The 18,760-nt window shown below is 30.5% G+C and overlaps 2 protein-coding genes across 6 annotated transcripts in view; one reads left to right on the top strand and one right to left on the bottom strand.

Annotated features, from left to right (window-relative positions):
* Spg7 (SPG7 matrix AAA peptidase subunit, paraplegin) overlaps positions 1–4,983 on the bottom strand; it is a 92,740-nt gene extending 87,757 nt beyond the window's left edge. For both annotated transcript variants that reach the window (XM_085816235.1, XM_035375990.2), the window contains exons 1-3: positions 4,784–4,983; positions 2,573–2,689; positions 2,383–2,458 (exon numbers count right to left, since the gene is read on the bottom strand). In XM_085816235.1, coding sequence (XP_085672361.1) covers positions 2,383–2,458; positions 2,573–2,689; positions 4,784–4,849 — 259 coding nt within the window. In that variant the 5' untranslated portion in view covers positions 4,850–4,983. The remainder of the gene's footprint in view (positions 1–2,382; positions 2,459–2,572; positions 2,690–4,783) is intronic.
* A 1,447-nt stretch (positions 4,984–6,430) lies between these two features.
* Positions 6,431–18,760, top strand: part of LOC118203708 (uncharacterized) — a 72,337-nt gene continuing 60,007 nt past the window's right edge. For 2 of the 4 annotated variants that reach the window (XM_085814309.1, XM_085814312.1), the window contains exon 1: positions 6,436–6,628. In XM_085814309.1, the coding sequence (XP_085670435.1) occupies positions 6,567–6,628 (62 nt within the window). In that variant the 5' untranslated portion in view covers positions 6,436–6,566. Of the gene's footprint in view, positions 6,629–16,392; positions 16,504–18,760 lie in introns of all 4 variants that reach the window. The other 2 variants (XM_085814310.1, XM_085814311.1) reach the window with 2 other exon arrangements.

Here is an 18,760-nt window from a genome sequence, read left to right on the forward strand (position 1 = left end):
TCTTTCTGTAATGGCCTGGGTGAAAGAAAATGGCATTGGCTTAAGAAAGTGCAATTTCAAAATTAGGCAAACCAACAACCTTATTTTGTTGTAGCTTCTGAATGCAATAGAAGGCAAAATTTTCCAATTACTGGAACTTGTGGACTAGAAATAATAAATGAAAATGTTATAATAGAAACTTTAAACTGCGATGACAATGCCTCAATCAGCAGTCAACTAACAGACGGCAAAATTTGTAGTATGGTTTTAAATCCAGAAAATATTATTTCTGATAATGAAGAAAGTGAGAAAGAGGTTTTTGAAAATGAAGCGCTTTCAATTCATGGCTTAGTGGGAATTCTCAGTACGGCATTACAGGACTTGAGCAAAGGAACTTTGAACAAGATATTATGTCTGTCTATTAAATTAAACAGAAAGTATCAACATAAAAAATGAAACTACTTAAACAATTTAAATTGATAAAAATGTGTACTAAAACACACATAAATACTTTTTAAAAAAATTCCTTAAAATCATGAATGTTTCATTATTTTACAAACAACTACTTAATAATTTTAATCTTATAATTTTTACATATCATCTTACTCGATATGAACTTATAATTTAAAATCCAGAAATTAAAAAAATCTGGAATTGTTGAACTCCTGATAATTCCAAATCTCGGACTTTGTACTGTATACACATTTTGAGTACAGAAATTCACACGTTTGGATATAAAAGTTTTACTATCCATATTTGATAACTGGTATATAACTTAAATTTTGCACACTTTTCTAATTTATACATAAACTGAAGAGATGAAAGAGAATTACCAGATCTTAAATCACGGGCATAAGACAAAACAGAAAAATATTAATTAATCATTTAAAAAAGGGGGGGAAAATGCATTAAGTGATAATGGAAAATTTTTCTATAGCTGATTTTAAGATGCTAGGAAAATTTTTCTACAGCTGATTTTAAGATTTCAGAAGTGTTTTTATTAATTTAACCATTGGTGAAAATGTTTATAAAAATTATGAGTTAAATATATTAAAAATTAATTACTTCAAATAGATATCTAGTTAAAACTTAAAGATACTTATATCTGTATAAAGCACTAAATATGTAAAAAAAAAAAAAAAAAAAAAAAAAGGGAAAAGTGAAGAATACCCCACTTCTCGGCACGTTTTTCAAAATCACCAACAAGAAATGCACAAACTCGGTATCCATGTACACATCGACCTATTTTTCACTTAAAAAAAAATTGGATAATTGCACAAACTCGGCACTGCGCACTCCCTTGACTTTGTCCATGTACACATCGATAAAGATTGGGAATAAGCGGACGAATCTGAATTTCACCCAAAAAATTAACTACGTGCACAACTATAGCATTCCCACATGCAAAATTTCAATGTTCTATGGCTAATCGTTTTTGAGTTATGCAAGATAAATAGGCACACATGTATGCACAGACACTACAAAAAATTTCACAAAAGGATGTTATGATTTATTCTTATTTACTTACCACATTAACTTACTGGCTGATCATCCTGCGATTCACACGGGCAACTCAAATGTAACAAAGTTTGCTCATCCCGCGATTTCCGTGGGCATATGTTTTTCTTCCTTTGTTGAGGAGCACATCCCGTTTAACCATTGAAATAAATTATATACAGTATTAGGTGTTTAGTTCACGCTTTGGCCAACAGATATTGTTAGTTGTCCACTAAATTGCGGAATTTGAAGGCACGTGGTATTAGTGCTCCAACTTCACTTTTTGCCGCTTTTTTCTTACAGAAATAGCTGCTAGAAAACGTTCAGCAATTATCTTAATTATTTAATTAAATTATTGAATTATTAATTAGATTTATTGATTAGATTAATTATTAATTAGATTTATTCAGTCTGGTGCAAAGAGTGTGAAGTTGGACTTTGCCTTGAACCCTGTTTTAAACTCTATCACACTAAACTGCATTTGTAAGGTATTTTTCCCTCAGTGCTTTATATTTTCTTAAATTTTATACATTTTACTTTTTTATATTATGCAATAAATAGAAATTAACTGTAATTCGACTGAAATTTATTTTTAAAAAGTTTTTTTTTTTTTTTTTTTTTGTGTTTTTCTGAAATTGGTTTTTCTGGCAACTTAGTTTCTCATGATAAAAATCTATACAAAAATTATTTTCTAGAAAGAAAAAGAGCATTTTTCAATTCTCCAATATATATAGATTTAAAATATGAAAAAAAAAAAAAAAATTGGATGTGATTTTGGTCCACAAACTGAGCAGTCAGAGGGTTAAAAATGTTAGTTGCAGTAAACATATATAACTACAGAAAGTCATTAGTGTGTTAAAGAGGATAAACATAACACTGCATAACCAGAAAAAAAAAAGTACATACCTTTAAAAAGTTTATTAGGCTGAATGAAACCACAATGAGAAGCAAAAAAAGAGCTTTTATTCGTTTTCAGTATGTTCTGTAAATAAAAATGTATAATGCAACAAAACGCATAACATTTTTATTTTAAACTTCAGAAATTTATAAATAAAATCACCAGGTTTTGTATTAACAAAACATAATGCAGACTTACTGAAAATGTTTTAGAATTACAGCACAGTAATCGAACAGGTATGTTCGATGCATGTGGGCATCTCTTAAAAATTTGTGAAGCAGCATTACTCTGGAAAGAAATAGGCCATGAATGTACCTGTAAAAAATGAATTAAAATAAATATGAATTGCTTAATTAGATGTGTTAAAATTATTTTCTTCTACAAACTTTATTTTCAGATTCTAAAGATTTCAATAACAATTCCTAATTTCAGGGCTGGTTTAAGGGATTTCACAGGAGTTTCTCATTTTAAACTCTATTTACAAGATCCTTTTCAAAATTTTATTTTCTAGCTACCCTACTCAGTATAGTTATTATACACTGGACCCAAATTAAAAACCCAGAGAAGCCATGGATGTTTGAAAGTACAGTACTCACCACATATTAACATTCAGCTGCTTATTATGTTCGGATTTCTAAGAATCAAAACAGGTACATACTAATCAATAACAAAACCACCATTCATTTAACTCATCTCTGCTTCTTATAAAACTCACAAAAGAATGCTTTTTCAGATCCAGAATAATTATTTGTGGCTGATAAAAGCTGTTTGTAGTTCCTTCATTTACCTTTCAGTTATATGGTGCTTCAATAAAATGTATTTAGCAAAAATTTTGTACATCAATATTGCAATCAGCTATAAAAAACAACATTGCAACATTGGCCATTTCAGGCAGTTGTGATCACTTGAATGAAAGCCTGTCTCCAGCATTTTGGCCTTCAAAGGGTTAACTGTTAGCTACTGTCTTACTAAATAAGATCAAAGTTGATACCATAATTTGCAACACTACAGTCACCATTCATTAAACTCACCCACTTTAATTTTAATAGCCGGCTAGTGCTATATATAGTGTCCATGCAGCATTTAAAATACTGATCAGCCAAAAATTTTTCAAATGGTTTGAAGCTGGAGGAAGAGAGGTAAGAGATCCTCAGAACAATCATCTCAGGATGATCTTCATCAAAACTGGGACTAAGACATACAGTTAGTGTGATGGGAATATATATGTACAACAAATATTGAAATTCTGGAACCCACTCACATTTTTCTCTTCTGCCTCTTCTGGATATTTAAATGGAGAAAGTGCAAAATCGTCCACTGCTTGGTGCGTTTTTAAGAATTGCACATACTCGGTATCCATGTACAAATCGACCTATTTTCACTTTAAAAAAATCCCAGAATTGCACAAAAATGGAATGACTTTATATCATCGACCTATTTTCACTTAAAAAGTCAAAGAAAATTGACAAAAATCCAATTCTTCTTAATCTCGTAAAAAGTGCCAAACAAATAAGTGGGCGATTCTGCACTTTAGCCACTTAATGTATTACTGTAACCATCATAAACACAAACCACCAAATTCAGGCAACCATATGCATAATGATTCTTCAGTTTTAACAAGCCTTATCTTTTGCTTTCCATTTAATTTTAAAATATGAGTTTGTCAGTTTTAGCTATAATGGTGAGAAACTGAGGTAAAATTTCTGTAGTAACACAGTATTTTGAGCAAAATTACTGAAAGGAAAAAGTGCTTTGAATCTCTCTTTAAAGAGATTCCTATGAAATTTAAACAATAAAAGAAACACCCGTTTATACCCGTCTGTTATAAGTAGATTTATATATTGATTTTCAGGGTAAATAGTTAATTTTTTCTTCATGGCAATGAATTTTAGGATCCTGCGATTTGCTAAGAGATGAAAAAGTGGTTCAAGAGATATTCTTCCTAAAGAAAGACTGTATTTAAACAATCACATCATGAAATTAAAATTTGAATTGAAGTGCAAAGTTTTCGTTCCTCCTAGGAAGAAAATGGTGTCTGAACACAGATGGGGAGGGGGTCTGGACGGATTCCTTTCCTTTCGTTTACTTATGGTGTCAGGAATTGAACTTAAAGTTTTGCAAATTACAGCTTTCGTCAAATGAATCACAATAAAACGATTTATTTGAATAATTACATAAGTATCAATTCCTTGTTATATTCTGCTGATATAAAAATAGATGGCTGCTACAAAACTGTGGAAAATGAGTTTATTCACAAAAATAAAAACATAATATAGTTCATGTGCATTGTGCAGCAGTTTATCATAAAGTAAAGAAAGGAGATCAGCTCTGTTAGATATCTAGTCTTCAAAGTATGTACGCAAAGAGATGTACACTATATTTTAAAAAGAACAGAATACTTTGCAGTACCTTGGTATGAAACGATAATTTAAAATTTATTTTGCCAGTCAATCGTAGCATGGTGAAAATGGTCATAGTTTCATCATAACTATACAACAATTAATCGTAAAAATCAATAATACTGAATTTTGGAGAGAAACTGGTGAAACGCGTTCGTACCGTCATTACATAAGGCAATGCTTGCTTTTTCAAAAATTAGTAAACAAACACAAAGCATTTAATTCTCTTCACTTCAGAAAAATATTCATAGCGTAAAGGCAAGGTCCGTAGCAGAAAAGGCCAACTAGGTAGAAGACCTTGTTCTATAACAAGTTAAAAGTAGCACAAAATAACTAGAGCAATGTATAGAATTTATTATACATATATATGTGTATGCATGTATCTATCTATCTTACTGGACTGGCATTCCCTTTACAGTGGTCAATGCCAATGAGGAAATGTTACGGACTACCAATGCAAAGAATATGTATTGACGTTCTTTTGCTTATGGTTCAAAACCCTCTATCTCTATATCAGAAGAATACAAAAGCGTACAGAGTTAGGGGAACACAGAAAAGAATGATAGAGGAGAAAAAATAGGAAAGTCAGCATGGCTGGGTAGTGGCGGAAAGAGGAGAGGCGAATCTCTGAGTAGGATCTAGAAAGTAATCTAGAAAATCAGAGTTAGTAAAAAAGAATTAAAGAGTCATTGTCGGTGGCGTACCAATCGAAATGTAGAGCAGGGTTTCTTAAACCTTTTGGTGTAGAGACCCCATAATACTTACCTCATAATAATATACCTCAATACTTATACAATCATGGCTTTTTCCTCCCCCCCCATCTTGAAAAAAATGTAATCTGCTCGATCTTTCTTTGAATTCGAAAGCCATTTTTGGGAAAAGCGGACCACCTAATCTTGGAGAACTAAAATGAACGCCCTACACCACCCCTCTTTGAAATGTGAAGCCATTTTGGGAAAAGCGGACAACCTAATCTTGGAGAACTGAAATGGGCTCTCTACACTATCTCTTTTTGAATTCGGAAGCAGTTTACGCATTTTAGAGCGACCGATGATATTCGCACCAGAGGTTCGATTAGCCACTTGAGCTATTGGGACCAACATTAACCACGCATGCGCATTGAGTTGACGGGTCTATCAGCCGACTTGTGGTGGTTGACCATTCAACGTGAAGAGTCTTGGATACAAATATAGGAAAATAACGCTTTTCTGACATCAATAGAATCAATATTTTATTCCTTACAACGTTATATATCCTTATTCATAATATTTATTTACATTTTACATGCACATTTAATCGATAGAATACCGACTTTGCTAACTTCGTTCCAAGGTTTCTAAAATATCCTAAGTAAATCCTAAAGAAAAATCCTAAAGAAAGTATTTTACTGATCTTGACTTCGTTCTTCGTGGAGATTAGAAAGTGTTGCCATTTCGTTTTGACTAAACTTAATTAGTAATGTGACGGAACAAACGCATTTCCCTCTTATGCGACAACCTTGTTGATTTTACTGAAGGTCCGTTTCTCTACGGATCTTGGATTTTACTAACCTTGGCTTATTCCATCCATTCTAACCTCCGTGTACGCATTGCAAAATCGCAAGCACATAAATTTTGGCAGCATAGTTTTGTCAAAAGTAGCAAATTTGCGAAAAATTGCGCGATTTGGCAACACTGCGTTGCAGCGTATGATTCGCTGGTTGTGGTTGTGATTAGACCAAAGAACAAATTTGTTGTTAACCGCGTGCATTTGGTTTTAAAAGTTCCGTGACTTCGCATGTCTCTTATTAGCAGATGATTATAGATATGGATCGAGGTAATGAAGAAGAAAAAGAACGCTTCAGAAGGCTTGCTATGTATGTATTCACTTATATATATTTTTTCCAACTGCACAAAATATTTATATTTGTAAACCGTTTGTACATAGGAATTCAATATACGAGTAAATCAAAATTTTTGATGTGCAAATGTAATCGAATATGGGGGTAGTTTCCTAAAAAACTGCCAGAATATTTAAATATGCGAAACTTAAATTATAAAATGTTAGTTTCCTTGAATTATGCGTTTTCTTAGTCTTCATTTTACCATAAATCCAGATGTAAAGTACAAGTTCAAAAAAAGGCTGACCATATTTTCGTCATGTCACATATTATATTAAGTTGACCATTATTCTTGAGAACCGTATGTTTAGCTTAAAATGCTCGTTTAAAATGGGACAAAATGCCATAATGCACAAAATACCTTAGAGGAGCTCACACTGTAATAAATAAACTAGAAACTCTTAAATTTGTTATTGGTTTGCAAGTAGAAAAAAGCAGTTTTTTAGTAAAATTTCAAAAATCATATATCTAACAGCTTTTGACACCGTTTTTAAGTATATATTTGTTTTTTAAAAATTGTAAATTAGTTCTTTATGTTTCTTATTGGTTTATATGGATTATGTCTAGTTCTCTTTTAGTTTCTTTTTATTGATATGCATATTTGTGTCGGGGAGGTTTCTGTAGACAAGGGTTTCTAAAATACATTAGTTTCTAGATTATTTTTTATAAAAAATTAGTTTCTTTAAAAATTTAATTTTTTTAAAAAAAAGTTTAATTTAATACTTGACTTTACTTGCTTGTTTCTCAAAAGACTTCATTAGTATTTTCCTTTTAAAACTTTAATTCTTAAATGCTAATTTCTAAGGGTACCTCTTTATTGGTATTTCTTTTTGGACATTCTTCACTTTTTGCTTTTGACTTTTACCCTTGCCTGCATGAATGACGAAACACGAATTGAATGATTGGAGAGTTAGGTTTGGAGGCAACTTCCCCTGTCTCCTGCCTGCTCAACAGTCATTCACTTATGCATTTTTTTAAAAAAGTGTATGGATTAATTTTAATTTGCTAAATTAGTGAATTTATTTTCATGGATTGGTTTTGCACTTGATTTGCTTATGCTTCTGAATTTAAATGATATTGTAGATTAGTTCAAGAATTAAATCTTTTATTTGTTTCGGCATATTTTTAAATATATATGAAATGTAATTTCTCATACATTATTTGTTTTGTGCAGCCGGGGCAACAGGAATGAGACAAATTTTGGAATATAAAGTGGTAGGTTTATTTTAGCATCCATCTCACAAGCGTTCACCTCGTACCTTGAGCAGAAGCCCTACTTATACATATGTGTACGTCACGAGGCTCATCCAATCAGTGATATTAATTGAAATCATGAGGTGACGCTATCTTCTCATCAGGAGTGTTCTTAAGGACTTTATGTAATATCACAGATTTATGAGTTTGGCGATTTGGCGGGCGCCAACAGGTTAATATATTTTATACTAAAGAAAGGATTTCGCCAAAATTTAGGAACAGGGGTGGGTTGATCTTTACATTATGGTAACTTGGCGATTTTTTGGCGAAAATTTGGCAACCAACTCTTTTACAACAACACTCTATTTTTTTCCCCGCCACCATTTTGTCTTCACGAAGTAAAGACATGTTTCTTTTCTTTTTATCTACTGAACACTTCTTCCAACAATCTAGTAGCCGAATTACACTTATGCTAGAAATTTTATCAAACAAAACTGCTTAATCATGACAAATATTCACGGCAAAATTGGGAAAAGTGCACAATACCATACTCCTTACGCGTTTTTCAAAATAACACATACACATAAACCATGTACACGGCGACTTATTTTTACTTAAAAAAAATCCCAGAATTGCACAAAAATGGCATTGCGCACACTCTTCACTATATCCATGTACACTGCTTTTTTCTCATAAATTAGAAAAATTTCACGAAAATACATGACAATTTTCTCAATCTTTAAACCCGGTAAAAAGAACATCTATGAAATTACCTGATCGCGAAAAAGTATTTACCCTTTACAAATATGAACATTTCCACATATAAAATAAATAAAATATCCAAAAACTTTTACCTCTAAATCATCTATTACATTATACACGTCACCAACGAATTCATACCGCAAGCATTACAAATACTTAGTATCAAATATTTAAATTATTTCCATGCATGTTTATTTCAACTTAAACGTATACCAAATTCCTACAAACATAAAATTCACAAAATAACTATCATTTAATTAAAATATCACTAAACCATGTACACGTCGACTTATCTTTACTTAAAAAAACATCCCAGAATTGCACAAAAATGGCATTGCGCACACTCTTCACTATATCCATGTACACTGCTTTTTTTTTCATAAATTAGAAAAATTTCACGAAAATACATGACAATTTTCTCAATCTTTAAACCCGGTAAAAAGAACATATATGAAATTACCTGATCACGAAAAAGTACGAGGGCTATCCAGAAAGTAGATTACGTTTTGGAATAAAAAAATAAACAAAGTATAGGAAACAAATTTTATTATATACAGATGAAAGCCACACTCAAATACTACTTTTCTACATAGTCACCATACAAATTAAGGCATTTATCGTAGCGATGTACGAGCTTGGAAATTCCTTCGTCGAAAAATTCGGTCGCCTGCGCCTTCAACCACTTCGTTACCTCTTCTTGCCTTCCATCTTGCACAAAACTTGTGGTAACCAAGCTTTTCGCTGATGATTTCGTGCAACAAACTTCGCGAAATTTGTGGAAAACTCAAAGAAAGTTCCGTTATTGTGAAATTTCGATTTTCACGAACTTTAGCATCGACTTTTTCGAGAAGTTCGGCGGTCACTATGCTGGGTCTCCCACTTCGATCTTCGTCGTGAACATTGGTTCGGCCATTTTGAAATCTTATGACCCACTGACGCACTCCACCTTCAGTGATAATGTTGTCCCCATACACTTCACGAAGCTGCCGATAGATTTCTATCGGTTTACAGTTTTTTGCAGTCAGAAACCTTATTACTGAGCGCACCTCGCAGCTCGCGGGATTTTCAATTAACGCAGACATTTCAAACCGTCACAGTATCTGAACGGAGCACAGCACGAACCTCTCACTAGCACGGCTAGATGCAGACTGAGCTGTGCAACGCTCTGACCCCAAGATGGCCGCGCTAGCCCCGCCCCTAGCGGACACAGACGGAAACGTAATCTACTTCCTGGATGGCCCTCGTATTTACCCTTTACAAATATGAACATTTCCACATATAAAATAAATAAAATATCCAAAAACCTTTACCTCTAAATCATCTATTACATTATACACGTCACCAACGAATTCATACCGCAAGCATTACAAATACTTAGTATCAAATATTTAAATTATTTCCATGCATGTTTATTTCAACTTAAACGTATACCAAATTCCTACAAACATAAAATTCACAAAATAACTATCATTTAATTAAAATATCACTAAACCATGTACACGTCGACTTATCTTTACTTAAAAAAACATCCCAGAATTGCACAAAAATGGCATTGCGCACACTCTTCACTATATCCATGTACACTGCTTTTTTTTTCATAAATTAGAAAAATTTCACGAAAATACATGACAATTTTCTCAATCTTTAAACCCGGTAAAAAGAACATATATGAAATTACCTGATCACGAAAAAGTATTTATCCTTTACAAATATGAACATTTCCACATATAAAATAAATAAAATGTCCAAAAACCTTTACCTCTAAATCATCTATTACATTATACACGTCACCAACGAATTCATACCGCAAGCATTACAAATACTTAGTATCAAATATTTAAATTATTTCCATGCATGTTTATTTCAACTTAAACGTATACCAAATTCCTACAAACATAAAATTCACAAAATAACTATCATTTAATTAAAATATCACTAAACCATGTACACGTCGACTTATTTTTACTTAAAAAAAATCCCAGAATTGCACAAAAATGGCGTTGCGCACACTCTTCACTATATCCATGTACACTGCTTTTTTCTCATAAATTAGAAAAATTTCACAAAAATACATGACAATTTTCTCAATCTTTAAACCCGGTAAAAAGAACATATATGAAATTACCTGATCGCGAAAAAGTATTTACCCTTTACAAATATGAACATTTCCACATATAAAAAAAATAAAATATCCAAAAACTTTTACCTCTAAATCATCTATTACATTATACACGTCACCAACGAATTCATACCGCAAGCATTACAAATACTTAGTATCAAATATTTAAATTATTTCCATGCACGTTTATTTCAACTTAAACGTATACCAAATTCCTACAAACATAAAATTCACAAAATAACTATCATTTCATTAAAATATAATTAAATTCAAAAACACTACTTAAAATATAAATGAGCACATAGATTAAATTAATAAAAATTACCTTACAATCCTAATTACTTTAAACTAAATCATTGCTAATAACAATTTTCCCAAATAATACCAAATTCCTTTCCACCTTGCATTTAGAACAATGCATAAAAATAATATCCTCAAATAATTAAAAATACTAACTTACCTAATCTTCAGAATCTTGATTACGTGGCGGATACACTTTTCTAATTCATTCAATAAAATTATTGAAAGATTTTTTCTGCGAATTTTTCCTCCATACTTCCTCCGCTAAATAAAAAGCAAACTTCTCTTTATCACAATGCCTAAATACCCATTTCGAATTCACTTTAGTTAGGGATCCAAAAATTAAACAACACTGTTTCACACAACACAGAATAAAGCTAAATACAAAATTTCCACATTTTTTCCCGATTTCCCCCCTTTTTCGATTAAAGAACCGCAATTCGTCCATTAATATCACATGACATATCCCATGATCTCTCATTTCCCTCACGCAAAATAATGCGTAATCGGAACTGAGTACTGCTCACATTATTACCAAAGTCCCAGGTAGTAACCTTTATCGCCTCCAAAATGTCGCCAAACTACCAGTTACCATATTGTAAAGATCAACCCAGGGGTGCAATTTAGGTAGAGAATCGCCAACACATTATTAAGCAATATTAATAGAATTTAATTTAATCAATTGATTTAAAAATATCATTACATATATATATTTTCAAAATTTTTTTTTGGCTTTAAATTTGCTTTTTTTAATTTTGGCTTTAAATTTGCTTTTTTACTTTTATACGTGTTTGTTAAAATTTAAATTTAATTTTGACACTATAACATATTTTCTTGCACGGATTTTTGGCGATTTACGTTGGCGTGATTTTTACAAACGTCAGCCATGTTGAAAAACGCTGTTTTTACGCATAGTAAAGTATTCGAAACTTAAAAAATAAATAAATAAATATCGTTAAAAGTAATGGATTAATTTTTTGTTGAAAATGTCGTTTTTTAAGTTGGCAGGCAAGTGTAAATAAATACATTTACTATGAGTATAAAATACTAAAGTAAGGTTATTATTACTTTCATATAGCAAAAAAGAGAATAAAAACACCGCTTTAAAAACATTGGGTCAACGTTTAATTAGATTAAAATATTACTGAAATTGAATATCGAATTAAAAACCATCCTTTCAACATTTAAAAGAATTAGAATATTATTAAATTCAAATACTTTAAAATACGTTATATACAATATAATTAACATTAATATATATGGACAATAATTATCTCAGCAATTTCTGAAAATAGTGTATTAATTTTTTTAACAAAAATTAAAGTATACAATTATAAAATAAAAGAAAAATATGTACTTACATTTTTTTGAGTGTTTAACCTGTTCTTTACTGATAAGTACCACAATAAAAAATCAGAATCATAATTTATATAACATCTTTGAAGGAATTCAAAGATATAAATTAAATTTTAAAACGGCACGGAAATGCACAAATTGTCAGTAACCAATCAGGGAGCTGATTACAGCTCGTTAATGCACAAATATTCTATAACCAATCAGAGAGTTTATTACATCACGGCTAAAATTAAAATTATTTAAAAATTCATACATAATAAAATAATTTTTTAAAAAAATGCAAAATTAAATTGTATTTTAATATTTAAGAGCCATAAATAATGTTTAAAACATTAGATTAAATTTATACATATTAAAACGAATTACTTTTAAAGTAAGGTGACGTCATTGATTACATCATCCACAACATAAAATTTCATAAAATATGATAAACAATAAAATTTTTATTTCAAATAAAAATGCAAAATTAAATTCATTTTTAATATTTAAAAGCCATAAATAATATTTTAAACACGGAATTTATGCACAATAAAACGCATTATTTTTTAAATAAAATGACAACAAAGTATCGGTTACCATAAATAACTTATCCAGCAATGGGTTTACCATAAGTTATATTACTCGCCCAAGGAAAATCGCCAAAATTCGTGCAACCGTCTACCAAAGTAGCATCTTTTTCTAAAGCAGGGCAGAATTCGAAAGGGAAAACTAACAAAGATGTCTTGTAGAATATAATACAGTATTATCAATTAATTACATAACTAGTTTTCTCTTACTTGAAGCAGAACTTTATTAATCTTGTGAGATATTTAGTCCAAGACAGTTTAATTATAATATTGTTTTTCAAACTTTTAATATTAGGTATATTTGATATTGTAATAGATGAATAAGAATTAAGGATATAGTGGATATTTAGCTGAAATATGCTAATCAGCTTAAATGCTACTATTTATACATTAATGTTAAATATTTAGGAAGAGAAAAATTTCCGCACTTTTTTTTTTTTTAAATTCAGCATCTTTATTGATTATTTATAATGGGGATATTTCCGTTCTATTTTATTTCTCTCTTCCTGTTAAATAGTCTTAAAATTTGTTTTAATTAAAAATACATAAAAGTTGTAGGATGATAGAAGCTTTTCGTAATGTGAAACAACCTTTCCATGAGTAAGTTTCTTCCCATAATGTTATGCAACTGCAACTTTAAAATATTAGATTATGTTAATTAAAAATTGTAAAATAAAAGTTTGGAAGCAGATTTTTTTTGCTTTCACAAAATAATAAAGTCGTTCAAAGTTAAGCTTTCCTAAAAATTCTTTTTCTTTTTTTGTTATCTTTAGAACTGATAAATTACATCTTTTCATAAAACATATATGCATCTACAGAGAGCCTCTTTCTGTAACTGTTAACTGGAAGACAATATTAATTAATTAATATAGCAATTGGATTATGTGGATGATCTTTCACTTTGTTAGAGATTTCGTATTGGTAACTTTATGCTTTCTTGACTACTGTTATTATAATGACTTTTGAAATTGCTTGTTTTCATGAATGTATTTGATTTATTTAGAAATTCTAATTAGATGTAAACGAATTTCATTTAATAATAATTGAATGTTCTGGAAAGCTTCAAACTTCATTTTTTTTACTAGTACTTAAAAGATCTAACATTGTGGTTCTCAACCTATTTTGCCATATTCACCCCTTTCACCATTGCTAGAAGATCATTCCCATCATGCCCTTCCTTTTCAGTACTTGAAAAATGCATATATATATTTATTTAGATTACTTTTTAACTTGCTTTATAAATTAAATAACAAAAAGTACAGAAAATGTTGGTGTATACCAGGATTCGAATAAAAATAGTTTTTTATATTCATAAACCACAGCTGCCAATTCTGGTTTTTCTTCTGGTCTCCTGGTATATCACCAGATCTCTCAGTTTTCAATTTTTAGCTTTATTAACGGAAATGTTTCCCAGAAATAAATAAATTTCATTGAACGAATTAAACTTAAATTGTGCTAATTCCATCATTTCACCTTTAGTGATTTTCAGAATTTTTTGTATTAAATTTTATTTCATCTGAATTGTATTTTTTATTACATTTTATTAAACATCTGATCTGAGTTATTTTAATCTAAAGGAGATATTTGTAGATGTTTACATCAGGGTTCAAACTATTTAATCAATTAATATTTACGCCTAATTTAATATTATTTCAATCTACGGTACATTACCGAGTTTATCCAGTTTTTTGAAGTACTTTTATCAGAAAAAGCTTCTATTCACTACTTGAAATTATCTCATCTCTTTCATACTCCATTTCGATTCTACTTTCACCATCGGTTTGTACTCTATTTCGATATGCTGTTTAATATGTAAGCCATAGTTGAAAACTTTTTTATAAAACTTTTATTATTTTTTCTGTGGATGAAAAAAGTTATCTCAATTCAGAAAAACTGTAAATTTCAACATTACACTGGTCAATACATTATGCAAGTATAATTAGACATCAGGCTGATCTTTACTGTACCGTACCCCTTGGTTTCTGTCTGAAAAAAATCGGCAAGTAGTATTGGTTGTTCATGAAATCTAAAAGACCTAATGTTGGTTACCCTTATGTTGATAATGTTGGCAAAACTAGCCTTGGGAATTTTTTTTTTTTTTTTTTAGATTTTGTCATTAAGAGCTGTTATTTCTGCGAATATTACCAAACATGTGATAAATGGAGATTTTGGCTATTTTTTGTAATACAGTCAAAAGTATTTAATCCGGACTCGTTGGGACTTCGGCGATTCCGGATTATAGATCATCAGTTTAAATCTGGTAAGATAGCATGCAGAAATTATAAAATTAAAAATATGAAACCGTAATTTATGAAATAAAGAGGAATTATGATCTAAAGGGTATCAAAATTTACAAAAAAAAGCTTAATATTTATTTGTTTACTTTATTAAACATTTCTTTCAATGGTCGCATGCGTAAAGCATACATTACGCATAGTAGAAGTTAGAAAATTGCATCCAGAAAACTATTTGATTTGTATTCGTGATATTTATAGTGACGAGGAATTTGATTTAACTTCTTCACATCCAATTCGCCCGACACGGCCCTACATTGAAACAGCCAGAACTGCCCGAAAACGACCGAGATAGTAATCTTCTCTTCTTCCCTCCCCCTAAGGTATGCACTAGCAAGTGCACTTTTCGCAAATGCATTGTATCAGTTTACTGCAGACAGCGTTTCCTAAAAGGTTTTTTTTATCTTTTGTTTGATTGTGACATTTCGTTGTTGATTCTTTTGTGATACAGTGTGCTTTTAAGCTTTAAACAGCAATAAAAGAGCAGTTTAAAATTTTAAGGATTATATTTATTTTTAAAGGAACTACTCTGATATGCGCCCTCAAGTTGCCAAATTTCTCGCTAAATATTTTTGGCGAGAAACTTCACGCTGCCATATTACTATCTAATTTTTTTGTTTACATTTCGAACTTTAAGCCTAAAATGTCTCCAAAAACACTGTTTTCGCACATGCAAAAACTACGTTTTGAACACACGATTTAAGCTAAAAATCCAAAACAAAAACAAAAAATTTAGACAGCAAAAATGTAAAGTTTCTAACCAAAAATATTTGACAAGAATCCATGTACTCAGCGACATGTTTTAACTTAAAAAAACATCTACGAATGGCACACTGTAGGCAACGAACGAATCTACGAACTACGCACACCTCGCTTTAATAACTTAACATAACAACAATAAATTTCAAAGAATACCATGTACACAGCGTTCTGTTTCAACTTTAAAAAACATGTACGAATTGCACAATCTACACTAAAAACAAATCAAGAAAATAAACTAAAATAAATTTCAGACAATTCAAAAAACAACAATAAAAACGGAAATTCATACAAGAAACAATGAATATAACATTCTACAAAATATATACAATAAAATAAAATGCACTTACCATAATGAATTTTTTTTTTTTTTTGTCACTTTCCAATTAGGATTGAATAGGACTAAAAGTTCTGCGGTCTATCTACCCAAGCGAAGAACGATTCTATTCTGGAAATTTAACACAGTCTGTTGAAAATTAGAATGAAAAACACTCCAGATTTGTATGGCACTCTTTCTTTTTCTTTATTTAGTTCTTTATTCTCCCAATATCCGCAACTGTTGAATCCGATTGCGTAATATCATGTAGGGAAGAATTACAGCGCACGTATTGTGCAATAACCTTTTTTTTTTTTCCCTCCTTTGAGTCTTGCGATATTTTGCAGAGATAATTAATTTTGATGTTCGGTCCGAGATTTGTTTATGAACACTTACAAGAGTTTTACTGCGCTTGCTAAGCAGAACATTTTCCTGGTCCGTTGGTCTGTTTTTATATGATGCAACATCAAAATGTCAAAAGCATTTATTTAGTGGAAAAATCTAAAGAACTGCTACAGTCTATTCCCCCCCTCCGCTCCTCTTTCTCAAGTTACGCTCCACTGTCCGAATATTCGCCAATTTTCAAGTATGCAGGTAGTTAAGCTTTTACTGTTAAAGGATGACTGCATGAAGCAAATTTCTGTCTTCTGATTTCAGAAATGTTTCTCCTTTTTACTTAAATTACTTTGCTTGCAATATCTGTTAAGGAAAAACTGATAAACGATGAAAATTTAGAAAATGTTCAAAATTTAGATTAAATTAGTTAAATATCAATATGAGTGGAAAAATAAATTGTATTTATTATTAAGTTCCAAGCGAATAGAATAAATATGCCTTATTATTATTTATTTCCTCTATTTTGAACTGAAATTTCATCATTAAATCTTGTAATATAGTTTAGTTCTGCATAGTTTTTTTTTCTCTCATTGTAAACTAATTCTGCAAATTGAACTGTTATTTAAAATTTAAAAAAAAGTAATTATTTTCCATGGTTGAGGTAATGCTTATTCTCTCTTAATAAATACTGAATTTCTCATATTTTAAATTACGAGTCTAATTTTTAAGGTTATGCAGTTGTGTATAATGTAATTAGATTGGTGCTTATATTTTTTCTTAAAATGTGCTTGAAAAGTGCTTATAGGTGCTTATTTTTTTAACTAAAATGTGGCTATGAACCCTGAACCAAAAATTTAATTGAATTGCTTACGTGGAGGAAATGGTGGTGGGATGTATGAAAGTATGCATTTGATAAAAAGGTACGTTAAAAAATGTATGTTTCATTTATTTATTCGTCTCCATGTGTTAATTTTTGTAAAAAGATTTGTTGTTTTATGTTTTTATGTTGGGAAATATGTATTTTTGGTTATTTATTACTCTCTGTTTGTGTATTTTTGGTTATTTGTTAGTCTCTGTGCTTAAGACAGTGGCAAATTTTTTTCTGGTTAACATGATAGTTATAGCATGATAGTTTAAGTGAAAATAAGTCGATGTGTACATGGACAAAGTTAACCCTTTGACGCGCGGTGGTAGCGCCCTGAAATCACCAATTTTCGAATTTTTTTCACCTCTTCCTTTCCAAATGTTTGAGTGAAAATCAATTGATTACTGATCTTTTACCTCTAAATAACACAAAATGACTGTAAAATCATACATGTTTTAGGTCTTAGTACTTCAAATCGGATGCCTTTTAAAATTTGTTTTCAATGAGACAAAATAACTTCCTTTTATTAATATAAACAACTTTAAATTTCAAAAGTTATTCATCGCACATCATGATTTCTATCATAAACAATAAAAAATAGCAATAATTAAACTGCATATATATAAAAAAAAAAAAACTCTCTATATGTATGGCATTTGCTTTGTGGTTTCAGGGCGTGACCACTGCGCCACTAGAGCATTGTGAGCTCGGTGGTCGCGCCTTGAAACCACTGCTCTTCACAATGGCGTTTGCTTGCTTCTCAAATAGGAATGTTTATTTTTACCCGGATATAGATAAGTGGTTTTGAAATCACAGAGTTATTTTATTACTAAATACATACACCTGCCCAGTAAAAAGGTCTTTCTTTTCCAGCAACTTTTCTCTGACCTCAACACACTTGTTCCCCAAGCTAGTATTGTGATTTTATAAATTATTTCCTGTGGTTTAAATTTTGTAAATATACTTTGCTGTAATTAAAAATAGAAATAGTGTAAAGTTTTATTTAGGTCAAAATTATTTTCTGAATATTTTGGAATACAAATAAAATAAGTATAAATACAGATAAAATAAGTATGAATGGAAAACGAATGATCCGTATCAAAGCCAAAAAGACCAAGCCTCTCCTCATTAACATAAAAAAACCACAAATTTCATGTACCAGATGAAAAGAAACTAAATAACGCTGGACACATTCTAGTGAAAGATCCAATCAGTGTGCATTTTGTAGCACAAGGAAGAAA

The sequence above is a fragment of the Stegodyphus dumicola genome, chromosome 4 (genome assembly GCF_044657685.1).
Source record: "Stegodyphus dumicola isolate Sdum_Otavi_A_Nest chromosome 4, ASM4465768v1".
Lineage (NCBI taxonomy): Eukaryota > Metazoa > Arthropoda > Arachnida > Araneae > Eresidae > Stegodyphus > Stegodyphus dumicola.